The sequence below is a fragment of the Amblyomma mixtum genome, chromosome 2, assembly GCF_055824585.1.
Source record: "Amblyomma mixtum isolate Tamu chromosome 2, ASM5582458v1, whole genome shotgun sequence".
NCBI lineage: Eukaryota > Metazoa > Arthropoda > Arachnida > Ixodida > Ixodidae > Amblyomma > Amblyomma mixtum.
The window spans coordinates 256,820,140-256,833,874 of record NC_143013.1 but is presented as its reverse complement, the minus strand read 5'-3'; the positions used below and the strand labels follow the sequence as shown (position 1 = coordinate 256,833,874).

Here is a 13,735-nt window from a genome sequence, read left to right as displayed (position 1 = left end):
CAAAAAAGAACAATACTGCCTTCCTCAGATAGTGATGGCCAACGAAACCACGCTGACCAAAAAGGAAAAAAAAATGCTTACATTAGTCATAAAATTGCGCAGCTCCTGTTAGGCCTCACTTAGGTCACTATGCGGCGTACCAGAACACACATTCATATTCAATAAACTTTCAATCCTCTCGAGGAAAAACTTTATAGCTTTAGCGGCATTATTCTCTTCGCCTAACAAGAACGCCAACTTCCGGGAGGCAAACGTATGTCAGCTCCCTAGGATTACACATGACACAAACTTAAAAAGGTTTTTTCCGCTTAACTTAGCTGCGTTCTTCCAACAGAGTATCCTTGTTAGCTGCAGGTGAGCTGATATTTTCTGCTACAACCTACTACGACAATGAGCAATAGCGAAAAACCTACAAAATGAGTGAACGGGGGCCCTCATAAGCTATTGCAGCAGTGTTTTCCTGCCCAAAGCGTTTATCCTAAGTGCCTCAGCATTGATTTAGAGTTGGGATTACTAGTAAAACTATACATGGTGAGGAACAGGAAGCCCCCATACATATATTGAAACTTACTTAAAATTTCTTTATAAAATATGTCGAAGGCGGCACACAATGATTTTTGGAAACGTCTTGCCAAGAATATTTCTTTACGTTCGTCATTACTTCTCGCTGTACTCTGCATACCTTGCATGCACTCCTGATTCTAACCATGAGGTCAGAAAATGCTTGATTGATGTTTTGTAAGTCATATGAACAGAACCACATTGAGCGGGACGCTTAATAATAAGAACAAAACAAAAGTTTGCAAAAAGTTGGTATTAACACTGGTGTTGGGTAACTTACCTGCAAGGTCCTTCACTGCTTTCTCCTTCAGTCGCTTCCTTTGCAGCTCTAAACTTCCTTTCCACTTTCCGCAAACGTTTTTGTAAAAGTTGTCGCATGGCATGGCACTTCCCATTTGTGATTTAATGTCATTAACTGGATTACAAAAACAAAACAAACGGTTTCAGAGAGGTCAAAATGATGAGGCACTAAATAAATTTGGCCTTTTTGTTTAGAATACAGTCGCGTTGCCAGATCAATTTATGAATTAAGAAATTAAACATTTAAAAAGCAGCCGGGACAGAAAACATAATACCCTTCTAACATCAGTAACACATGGTTTGCAGAGAGAGGCTGTAAAACGCGACTCAACCGCGATGGCCTGAAGACAGCACTCAACACGCGTCGGCTGCCTTCGTCGTAATAAGGCCTACCGCGAAGCGCAAACGCGTCCACTTCCAAATGGAACTTGTATCTACTGCTATCACCCCACCTGTCGCCAGCTGAACAGCACGAACGAACGCTTGATTGCGCCAAGTCTCTCGTTTAGGCAGTTGAGTGGACTGGATCCCGGTGGCGTTCAGTACGGCATCCTAGGACCAGTGGTGAATTCTACATGTCCACAAGAATCGACGGGCGAAACATATGTAACGAAGCATACATAAACGAGTGCGACCAACATTAGATTTTTAATGTGTCAGTTCAGTGCCCGTCAAAGATCCCCAGACGGTCCAAATTATTCCGGAGTCCTCTACTACATTACCTCTTTCTCTCACTTCCTCTCTTCTCTCATATCATGGTCGAGGTGTGTGCCGGGAAATGAGTCAGATACTTAGCTTTCCCTTTATCAAAATCAATCTTTAAATATTGGCTGGAGTTCAACTTGGCTGAACCTAGTTTACATAGCGGCAGCTCGAAGCGGAGGCAATGGCAGCGTGCGCTACCATTTTCCTCTGCCGTTGTTCACGCCGCTGCGGCCGCTGCTTGTCCAGACGAGCCTCTCGTTCTTCTTCAGTTTCTGCTTCAGTCATAGAACGTTTCCTCACTCTATCCTTCGCCAACGCGCCCTGTCGATGTTCTTGATTATGAGAATCATCAGATTCAGTCAACCGTCTAAAATACGCAGCCGAAACACTGGTTATAGCGCGCTACTCCACTGTGGCTATCTGCGAAAGTCAAGCAGCGCTTTGCGCATTTTACTATCTTATCAAATGAGTGGAAAATCCCGTGGTTGAGCACAACTTCGAGGCGAGCGTTTAATCGCGTTCTTCAACGCAGTTGTGAAGGCGTGCGCACGCCGCCGGCTGCGCGGGCCGCAGCTGCGCCGTAGTGTTCCTGTATATGCTTGCTCCCTGCGGGAGCATGCACAGGAACACTACTGCGCCAAGGCGCGGCGAGTCACATGGTATGACGTCACTGCCACATTCCCGCTCTGCCTCTTGAAATTCATTCTTCGGAGCGACAAGCCTTGAGGTTTTGCATGGGAGAGGTAGAACCTCCGTTCTAAAAAGCGTTTGCGAAAATCATGTAAAAAGAACGCTCTGTACGCTTTTACTCACAGGCGGATGATTTCAGCGCGCTCTTTTAAAAGTTCCCGCGCCCTCATGAGGGTACAGGCAGCAGGGGGGGGGGGGGGGGGATTTGGCATCTGCTATGAAGCAGCCGTCACCTCGACTGCAGCGGACACGGCTTCTGCGACACGCGTCTTTTCTTTCACATCTGTTTCATTCAACTTTCTTTGTGCACGCGGCAGTGACAGCGGCAGAGCGCAGCGACAAATGTGTCGTAGCTGCCGCCCCATAAAAGTACTTCACAGCTCGCCGCTTATTCTTTACTGACACCCACTAACACTGGAACACGGCGACGAAGACAACATGGTGACGCTACTGGCGCAAATCGCTTTTCGCTGGAATAAGGTGAACAGTTTTAAGCCACTGGGAATTTTTTTTTTCGCTCATAAGACGAGCAAGTGCGCATTTTAAAGTGTACCTAATAAACATAGTTCTGTTCCACTCATATAGAGTTATATTAATAAAATGTAGACGGACGGGATTTTAAGAGATTTTTACAATTGCCAAGCTGAATGTAATGCATTGTCAAAAAACAAAGAAACATCAACCGGAATTGCAAAAAACTCGGAAACATGTTCGTCAGCAGCGACAGACGAGCAACCCGTTTACATGCAGCCAAATAGATATATTTGGGACAGAAATGAAAAATCAATAATTGCGGCTAGCTTACCCAAGTCCTGGCATTCTTTTTTCTCGCAGACATTTTCGCCTGAGCTTGTTTTACCTTAAGAAAAAAGTCACAGCATTTTTGGTCACTTAACGCAAATAAACGCTCTAGTTAATACAGGCGAGCGCAAAAAGCTCTTTGTCACAAACCCGAAAATAAAAATCAGGACTACGCTTTAGCCTCGCCTTGAGAGTAGACGCGATAGCGCCTTTTCCTTATTTTTTATTAACTATAGCCTTGCGTGCACATCCGCAGCATACCTTACTGTCATGTAAGTACACCACAAAACGTTCAATTGATGCCCCTCTAACACGCATGTACAGACGGCTCTTCGTGGCATACATCAACCACACTGTTAGAAGATAGCTCGTGTACATAAAACATCGCATCAATGTAATAAATACTATGCTGAAGAAAAAATAAATAAACTCTTTGTGGCATACGCGTTGCGTGCCCGCCTGGCACGCAGAGGACCGTGGTTCGAACCCCCTTTCGAACTTGTAGAAATATTGGTGTTCCATTTCTGAGGCCTTTCTCTCAATACTAGGTTCTCAAACCGCTGCACGCCTGCGCCGGGAGTGGTATGACGACTTCCCGCGATCTATAAATGTAAAGTACAGAATGACCAATTCCGCATATATGAGGATCTAGGCAGAACCTAGGCGAGGTGACACGCAAAGAGGACCTGAGGCCGCTGAAGGGACCATTAACGCTGTCAGGTCATGCCCTTAACAGGCCCTGAAGTTTTATTGACGTTCAAACTTTATTGACGTTCAAACTTTTGGCTGTATACGAAAAAAGAGTAAAACTCAAAGTGCGTTTATTTCTTGACAGCCGTACATCCAACGATTGCTGTTTCGACTCATGTCATAAGAAGCCAAGCTGAGCTACTTGAGCAACTTCCTAAACAAATCAACTTATTCTTGTATTGTTCCATGATCGCCACCCCCTTGCCGCTGCCAACCCTTTCGCAGGCTCAGTTGCTGCTGTGAGATGTACCACAGAGTGTCCATGTGTGAATCATTCCACCCACTAGCGGCTCACCCAAAAACACTCCTGTCTTATGTCGACCTGCTAATTTAATTCGTGGCATCACTGAAACTGAATGTGCCCATAATAAGAACTTAGTGCTGGGAGTATGCAGTCCTTGCGTACCTACTTGATTTGTATCTACAGTCATCATCATCATCAGCCTGACTACGCCCACTGCAGGGCAAACGCCTCTCCCATGTGTCTCCAATTAACCCTGTCCTTTGCCAGTTGCGGCCACCCTATCCCCGCAAACTTCTTAATGTCATCAGCCCACCTAACTTACCGCCGCCCCTTGCCTACGCTTGCCATCTCTTGGAATCCATTCCGTTACCCTTAAGGACCAGCGGTTATCTTGCCTTCCCGATACATGCCCTGCCCAAGCCCATTTCTACCACTTGATTTCGACTAGGATCTACATTAATACCAGCTTTCAACCGCATAATGTTTGGAGAAATAGATAATCACCAGCTTCGTTCTCAGTAGTAAAACCGGACCAAACACACTATCTGATTATTCGACTCAGCGCCATAACATACGTTGGTCAATTGAGCACCACTCCACATCATTACGAAAACATAAGAGCAGTATAGCAAAGACTTCTACGAGTGCATTCTCTACTTCGTAAAGGCTTTCATATTTAATAAACTAGTTCGTATGGCAGTGCCTTGGTCAAATGCAAAAGCTGCCTGCGAGAGACTGTATTTAAGAGAGACTGAAAGGAAGTACAACAACAACGAGAGAAAATATTTTATGCTAGACTAATTAATCGATTGCCATTCGGAACCACCACGAACGCTTTACCTGAACGAAAAACTCCGGCTTGAAAATGCAAACAAACTTCCACATTTTTCACCTACATTTATACAATTAAAGCTGGAGGTGGTATGTTATTTTTATGACACGTGACTGTTCGAGGCCTTGTCGAATCAGAGAATACAAGCGACAACTAAACCGCTCGCTTCAAAAACTAGCCATCCTGTTATAGTATCTGTCCACAGCTGGCGCTTTTATTCTGTTTACTACCCGTTTCCTGGCCATTTCTCAATGGACGGTAGCCTGACTGCTCCGAAAGTGACTAATGAACCTGAAAGAGACTCGCTTCTGGATTCCCTCCTCACGGCAACTTCACGCAGGATGACTAATCGACGTGCGAAGTGAGGACCCTTCTCATGCATGCTTGTAAGCCGGCGCTAGTGTCCGCGCTACTTTCCTCCTATGCCGACGGCACTTGCCCTTGTATCGTACATGATACGCATGATACGGCATGTACATGATACGGCACTTGTATCGTACATGATACGCATGCGCTGTGCGTGCCAGCCCATCCCGAACCGACCGCTGCCGTTGTCGCCTACACACGTGCCTACATCGACCTGCCCCTATAAAACCGAGCAGCTGCTATCAATAAACGTTCATTCTGTTCTTGCTTGACCTGGTCGTTACACCTGAACGAAAAACTCCGGCTTGAAAATGCAAACAAACTTCCACATTTTTCACCTACATTTATACAATTAAAGCTGGAGGTGGTATGTTATTTTTATGACACGTGACTGTTCGAGGCCTTGTCGAATCAGAGAATACAAGCGACAACGAAACCGCTCGCTTCAAAAACTAGCCATCCTGTTATAGTATCTGTCAACAGCTGGCGCTTTTATTCTGTTTACCGCCGGTTTCCTGGCCATTTCTCAATGGACGGTAGCCTGACTGCTCCGAAAGTGACTGATGAACCTGAAAGAGACTCGCTTCTGGATTCCCTCCTCACGGCAACTTCACGCAGGATGACTAATCGACGTGCGAAGTGAGGACCCTTCACATGCATGCTTGTAAGCCGGCGCTAGTGTCCACGCTACTTTCCTCCTATGCCGACGGCACTTGCCCACTGAAATATGGTTGTGTTGTGTTTGAAAGTGAGGGAGTAGTTACTCGCGAAGAATTAGATTGAGTTACCAGAATGCTCAGAAGCAAACAACACGTTTCTTTCGTTTTGCTAAATTTGTTTGGCTATCCAAGCCTTGTTCCAGGTGAAATTGACATATTTGTAACCCTCGGATACTGATCTCTTTTTCTAGTTGGACTTCGCATTCCGGTCTAATCTCCATTTAAACAAGGTTGCAATAGGAGCTTATTGAATTCAGCGCCTGGAATTTTGCGCCAAGTGCAGTCGGTGGCAGTTGGTTCTTTCATAAGCGTGGAATAATGAGAAAGGTAATACTTTTTGGTGAATGCATGTACAGGCGATAATCCCAAAAGTTCGGTTACTTTATCGCAGCTAGTGGTTTGGAGGCGAACGCTCAAATTGCTTATAGTATGCATGTGAATGTTGAATGTGGTTAGAATGTGGCTGCCAGCATTGTTAATCAGCATTTTGTTCCGTTGAGAACATTTAAGTCAAGGAAAGATTTCGTTAAAGAAATAAACTACCTTAAAGAAGAACGAGGTTCATTTGCTGCAGTTCTGGGAATATTCTGAGACACTTGCTCGACTCTATGGCATTATGAACCTCAGCTGCATTTCGTTGTAGAAATTTCGGCACCGTATTCTGCTCGCTGAAAGCCCGAGTGCACTAATATTGAGAATTTCGAGATGAGCACTATTAAAGCCGGTTGAACAGTTTTATATACATAATATCATCACATGTTCCAGAACCTACCGGTAATTGAAGGTACACCTTCCGACGCGCAAATCGTGACGCACAGGATTCCAAGGGTAATCTGAAAAATCATTGCCGTCTGCAAAAGAAAAAAAGAAAAACATGGCATGAACTTAATGTTGGAAGTTAATAATGCATATTTTACTGAGCAGCGTTCAAACAGGCTGCTAAGAGTTGTATATATCAGCAATTCTTCACCAAATCTTATGTACGTATAATAATTGAATCAGCTTTTACATGATAAGTATGAAACGCCGGTACTTCCCCTGAAGATTCCATATCTTATGAGAATTCAGCGCATTCCAAGAAGTTTGACACCGACAGTAAATTTTAGTTTCAGGCCACGGAAAGCATACGGTTAGTGAGCGACAATTTAGATTGTTTTGTTCTGGGGATTGCGGTTCTACCGCATGACATTTTAAAGCGGCAACTTTTCATGCCTTATTCGCCTAGACCTGTGTTGTTGCAGCGACTGTAGGAAGGATGAAAGGGAAAGTGCACGGGCCTGCCCGCTGCCTCGGGCTGAGCCACACTGGCTGCCACGTGCAGATAGAAGAGAGTTGAAAGATGTAAGAAGAAAGATTTAAATAACAGACGCGCGTCGCATCAATCGCGTCCGCCGAAGCGACGACGCCGGTTAGCTCGACGTTGATATAAGCGCGAACGAGTTCCAGGAGGGAAGAAGAAGGAGAAACGCGTGCAGTGGGGAGAAAGAGCGACAGGAGATGGTGGTTGGGAAGTGGTCCGCATTGTTTGGCCCCAGAGGCGTGGGAGCGAAAACATTTTCGATTTTCGGTTCTCCACCACACAGCCGATAGTATCGTTCATTGTAATGGCATGACGCTCCAGAACTATTAAATCGTTTTGGTAATACATCTCTTCAGTGACTTTTTCCGAGGCCACGGAGATACCGGATACAGTGTACGCACGAGCTTTGCGGCGTGCGATCGCGAACGAAACCGTAGAGCCCGCAGAGACCCAACTCGTCGTGTAGCCAAAGCCAGAAAAAAATGCGAATACACGATCCAAATGCACAGCCTTGCTGAATAGCCTTCGCTCACATGGCCTGCTTTTGAGCTGCATAGTTGAACATTCAGGGTACCATTGAAGACTAAAGTGCCTTCAAAGGCAACGACAGGGCTTTTCGTCCGAGAAAAGTTTACAGATTTACGGGTGCGTTGAATGGTCTTCTACACGGTTGAAAGGCAAACCTTATGGCTTGAATACTTCTGACGGGGCCATACAGACAAACTAAGTAGTTACGACTTCCAGCAGTGCATGCAACCGAAGCAGTATGTGCAGCAGCAGCCGAGACGCAGGCGCAGGCGCGAAATTCAGCATCGAGTGCAGCAGAAGTAGGCATCAGAGGCAACGAGGCGTCAGAGGGAAAAAAAAAAGACGCAGGAGAACGAATTTCATTACTAGTGATTCAGGCAGATACGATTGGGTTACAGGTGATCTGGCTGGGATACCTGAAATCTGCGTTATAGGTGGTAACCATCCTGGGCTTTTTCTTCGCTAATAATCAGTTCTCAATAAAACCACTAACCACCCTTCTTCACGCAAACTTTATGGCAGCTATTTGTTTTAGATGGCGAATAAGACAATCATCGCAGACTTGACTGCTGCCACACTTCGAACTAGGGAGAGGAGCTGGTTCTTTGCCCAAGCACGAGTTTTTTAGACTGGCGCATGTGTCGACTTGTTCGTGCATAAATATCAGTTCTATGAATATGGCGGGGATTTAAAATTTTCGCTATTAGAACCACGCAGGGCAGCTTAATCACAACTGAGCTTTTGTCAAAAGTGGATACTTTGCTTCCTTTTGGGCCTTGAGAAACGTGGTGGTGATGATGATGATAATGGTTGTGATGATGATAATGACGACGACGAAAAGGAAACGAAGGAACCGTGTGGTGAGTGAACGATGGCAAAGAAACAAGCCACGCAATAAAAGAGCGAGCAAAGCATTGTGAGGTGATCATGGTGAATGTCAAAATCGTATATATATAGCATATATATATCCATATGCTTCATAAGAGAAAAGTCAGGCTAAAATAAAAAAAAGTTTTTGTTTTTTCATTATCTCAAATAGTTTTTCCTGAATCAGAGTCAAATCTCATTTGCGTGCGAACATTTCTTTTACCACAAAAATTATATTTTTGAAAACTTGGGTGGTGAGCTACTATGCTCGATGTAACACCGATTTGAGCAATGTGCGACTATGTCGCATAAAAAAACTAACAAAACAGGTACACTTATTTTCTGCAGCCTTAGATGGATTCTTAGTACTCGTATGAGAACAGCAAAAACTTCCCCGTGAGTTTTTTCTTTGTCCAATTTTTGTTCTAGACGCTGTGGGACTTGCCTGAACGAGTTGTTTACTCTAGCCAGCGGCTGCAGTAGGATTTCACGAGCAATATCGATTTGGCTCGGACATTTTTAATGATTGCAAAACTATTTAATTAATGTTACTAATAGCCGTCCATGATGGGCGACGACCTCAGTCTAGGACCCTGTTGGCTGGCGCAATCCGGTGCGCCCGCTCGATCAGCGATCGCTGGCCGCTCGAGCCCCAGGCGGACAGGGCAGCGTCCCAGGGGAAGAGAATGAAAGGTGGGAGATGGGTGTTTGGTTTCCTGGTCGCTTCGAGCCCTGCGATAATAAGCCTGTATTGACCATCATGCTGTCGAATTTTGGCAGCACCGCCAAACGCAGGGCACAGCGTCTATGTGATGACCAGCGTCTACCACGAATAATCATTCTCTGGTTGTCGGCAGCACACAAAGAGAAGCTAATGGTGACGTGCGGATAGCGGCATAACACTGGTTGAGCAAGAACAGAAATTCCTCCATGGGGAGAGAGAAAGCGCGAATAAGTCTTCAACAGTTTTGTTTGAGAGCGTGCTGGAAAAGGTTTGCTTATTGGTATTCAAACGCCGGAAATGTCAAGGATCAATGATGATGTATGCATTGTTGAAACGTACATTATCACGACATTTGTTGTTTCGCCAAGATGATACATGGCGCAATCGCTGTTTGAGGCAGACGGCGATGACGTTTTTGCGGAAAGGACTACAGAGATCATCACAAAAGAGTCCTGGAATGCACGGATATGGCTACGTGGCTAATGGCAGTTAAAAAATACATCAAAACGAATTGTTTAGTGTAATATTCTAATGCAGCACTTTCTTTCACTTCAGAGCCAACGAAATAAAAACAATACTTTTTCAGCACTTCACCATTTTTTCGGGAAGTGCCTCCATAATACGGTTTTTCTGATTTACTAAGTTAGCCCTAACTTAAACCGTAAATAATTTGTAACGGAAGCTTTAGCTGTAGACTGATTCGTATTCGTTTGCTGCAGCCTTAGAATTTCAGTCACATTTCGTAAAGATTGTAGTGATCCGTTAGTCTGCACACCTTATATAGTGCTCGTAACTTTTGCCAGCGGCGGTGGCTCAGTGGTTATGGCGCTCGTCTGCTAACCCGAAAGACAAGGGCTCGACCCCGGCCGCGGCATTAGAATTTTTATGAAAGCGAAATTCTCGAAGCCCGTGTACAGTGGGATGTGAGTACACGTCAAGGAACCCAAGTTGGTCGAAATTTCCGGAGCCCTTCACTGCGGCGTCTCTCCTAGCCTGAGTCACTTTGGGACGTTAGCCGCCATAAACCGCGAACCAAACCTCTGCCAGCAAGCAAAGTAAGGGTCCAGTACACGTTGTTGGACGTGTTTTGACTTCTGAGCGAGTAGAGCAGTACACTGACCACAGACAATGCTGCACAAAAATAAGACAGGCAAAGAACATTCCATAACTCTTTATATGGGCTGCGAGGCTGTGGCTTTTATGATGCTTGATCAAAGAGAGCTCATCATGGCACTGCGAGCAACATGCTGCACGCAGGAGGTCATAAGCAGGTATCCCATGGTGCCACACGTTGCAAGAGAGAACAGTTATGATAAGCACATAACTTGCCCTCTTGATCATGCTTCCAGGTAGATATAGCGTTGCTTAACTTGTTCAAATATAAAGACAGCCGGCACGACCTTCCCGCCAAAGTTCTTAGTTGTTGAGCTAGTTGCTACAAAAAAAAACCATGTAAGCAGGGGCGCAATAGGCGTAAAATAAGGTGCGAACTTTTTGGTCTGTTGTGAAGAGTGAAACTTGAAAAGCGGAGAGCATGTTCTCCAGACCCCCAGAAGTGGCGCCACTGAGCTTAGCGCGCGAAGACCAAAAACAGTTATTTAGTTTCGGTAGGTTATGCTGCTTGGGAATGAGAAGTTCTTTCACCAGGCCTCTAGGAACGACTAGCTAAATACACGAAGAGGCTCAGATGACTAAAAATGACGTCTTGGCGAGATAGTCGTGCGAGTTGGTGGGCTGTTTTCCCACGCGTTAGTACAGATGGTTTGTTTAGTCAGACTTGATTTAGTGATGATGATCATGAATGTTTTTATGGCTCAAGGGCATCTGTGGCCAAAGAATGCCGTGACACAATGTTTTTCCTTCTACTCAGGGTGCGGTCAATGAACCATATCCCATGCATTTCACCGTAAAGAAGCCGAGCACCAGGCAGGAGAAAGCTTTCACCCATTGTATCAAGGTGGGCACCCGGTAGCACTGGGGATCGAACCCCGCACCTCCTTCATGCGAAGGGATGCTGAAATGACTAGGGCACCACTAGTGCAAAAATGCTAGTGCAACTAGTGCAAACTAGTGCAAAAACCACTACTGCAAACTGCTAGTGCACCAATGTTCTGAGACAGCCTATGAAAAGAGCTCACGTTACCTCAGATGAGTGAAGACTGAAGGCGCAGCAAAGCCCCTTGACTCGCGAACGATGTTGCAGCCAGGCCGTGGAGCAGCGTAGAACTCCGTTTATATGTCATATCCAAGGCCAATAGCGATGGAGAAGACAATGACGCTTTTGCTACGTAAATGCTTCTTAGGCAACGCCTGCTGGTGCAAGAAAAAAAGTAAACACCAGATGGTCTTTCAGCCCATGACCTTTTTACATGCACGGATCTACGACTTCTGGATTGCCTGGACACCTTTATCGCGATAACAAAACAGAGGAAACAAATTCCTTCAGAAACCATCCATCCTTAAGTTTTGCTTCTCTTCTCCGGTTTTTGAGCGATGTCGAAACTGAAACAACATTGGACTCTGACTCATAACCTTCTTCCTTTAAGTTTTGCATTTTTCCATTTTTGTCCGATGTTAACGGAAACAACGTCAATCAGAAGTCAATATACTGCATAGGAGGAATGCCGTATTTTAATGTCACCTTGTTTTCAGCCGGTTTCCGTCGTATGGGACAAATCTACTGGTGTTTGCGAGTATGTTTTTGCAGGCTAGTTGGTGCCTAAGCATTGTGGGTTTTTTGCGCAAAAGACACGACACAGAAGAAACGAGGTAGAAACGAGTCTACCTCGTTTCTTCTGTGTCGTGTCTTTTGCGCAAAAAACCCACAATGCTACTGGTGTTTCTACAGCGACCCGCCGCGGTAGCTCTGTGGTTAGAGTGCTCGGCTACTGAGCCGGGTTTGAACCCGACTGCGGTAGCCGCGTATCGATCGAGGCGAAGCGGAAAAGGCGCCCGTGTGCTGAACAATATCAGTGCACGTTGTAAAGGTCAACAGGTGGTCGAAATCATTCCGGAGCCCTCCACTACGGCACCTCTTTCTTTCTTTCCTTCCGGTTCGATCCCGGCCGCGGCGGCTAGAATTTCTTTGGAGGAGAAATTCTAGAGGCCCGTGTGCTGTGCGATGTCAGTGCACGTTAAAGAACCCCAGGTGGTCGAAATTTCCGGAGCCCTTCACTACGGCGTCCCTCATAGCCTTAGTCGCTTTGGGACGTTAAACCCCACAAAACCAAACCAAACCTTTCATTCGTTCTTTCTTTCTTTCTTTCTTTCTTTCTTTCTTTCTTTCTTTCTTTCTTTCTTTCTTTCTTTCTTTCTTTCTTTCTTTCTTTCTTTCTTTCTTTCTTTCTTTCTTTCTTTCTTTCTTTCTTTCTTTCTTTCTTTCTTTCTTTCTTCTTTCTTTCTTTCCTTCTTTCTTTCTTTCTTTCTTTCCTTCTTTCTTCCTTCCTTTCTTTCTTTTTTTCTTTCTTTCTTTATTTCTTCCTTTCTTCCCTTCTTTATGTCAGTGCACGTTAAAGAACCCCAGGTGGTCGAATTTCCGGAGCCCTCCACTACGGCGTCTCTCATAGCCTTAGTCGCTTTGGGACGTTAAACCCCATAAACCAAACCAAACCAAACCTTTCTTTCTTTCACTCCTTCTTTTCTCTTACAGCGCAGTTCAGGTGTCCACCGAGATGTGAGGCAGATACTGCGCCATTTCCTTTCCTAAAAACCAATTTTTCCTTTTTTCTCAGTGCGGTGGCTCAGTGGTAAGGCGCTCGTCTACCGAGCCGGGGTACCCGGGTTCGAACCCGACCACGGCGGCCGCGTTTCGATGGAGGCGAAACGCAAGAGGCGCCCATGTGCTTTGAAACTACAACGGAAACACCTACCCTTGACACACGCCTAGCCCGCCTCTGGGAGGCTTCACCCATGCCCACCGCTGAATTCAGTGACGGTCAACACCGCTCTCGCCTGGATTTTGTCTTTGAAGCTCGGATAACGCCGTCGGACGCATCGGAAAGTCCCTTTTTGCCTGTTTGTGCGGACTTTTGTGCGTTTCGGCTCTCGCCAATACACACGGCCCGCTAGGCCTACGCCAGGCCTAGCGACCCCGCTCTGACGGGGCTGTGCCGCATTTTCTGAGTGGGATCTTCGCCCAACATTGCATATGGAAGTCACCGTGGAGGGGACTGATATAGCCCCCGAAGAAGTTTCGCACCAATATGGTTGGTTCACCGTCAGTGAATCTAAACGATCCGGTCACGAACGCCAAAGGAATGACCCCGCGGCACACAATGGAACCGATAGCGCCCAGGGACAGGGCAGCATGCGGCGCTCTGCCGACTCCTCTGCGAAAAAGCTTGGCCGA

At 45.9% G+C, this 13,735-nt stretch overlaps 1 protein-coding gene across 1 annotated transcript in view; it reads right to left on the bottom strand.

The window, feature by feature from the left end:
• The window catches only part of LOC149363644 (neprilysin-11-like), a 64,601-nt gene extending 52,996 nt beyond the window's left edge, over nucleotides 1-11,605 (bottom strand). Inside the window, exons 1-4 of the mRNA XM_089573611.1 lie at nucleotides 11,531-11,605; nucleotides 6,741-6,819; nucleotides 3,062-3,115; nucleotides 842-976 (exon numbers count right to left, since the gene is read on the bottom strand). Of these exons, the coding sequence (XP_089429737.1) occupies nucleotides 842-976; nucleotides 3,062-3,115; nucleotides 6,741-6,813 (262 nt within the window). The 5' untranslated portion in view covers nucleotides 6,814-6,819; nucleotides 11,531-11,605. The remainder of the gene's footprint in view (nucleotides 1-841; nucleotides 977-3,061; nucleotides 3,116-6,740; nucleotides 6,820-11,530) is intronic.
• Between the last annotated feature and the right edge of the window lie 2,130 nt (nucleotides 11,606-13,735).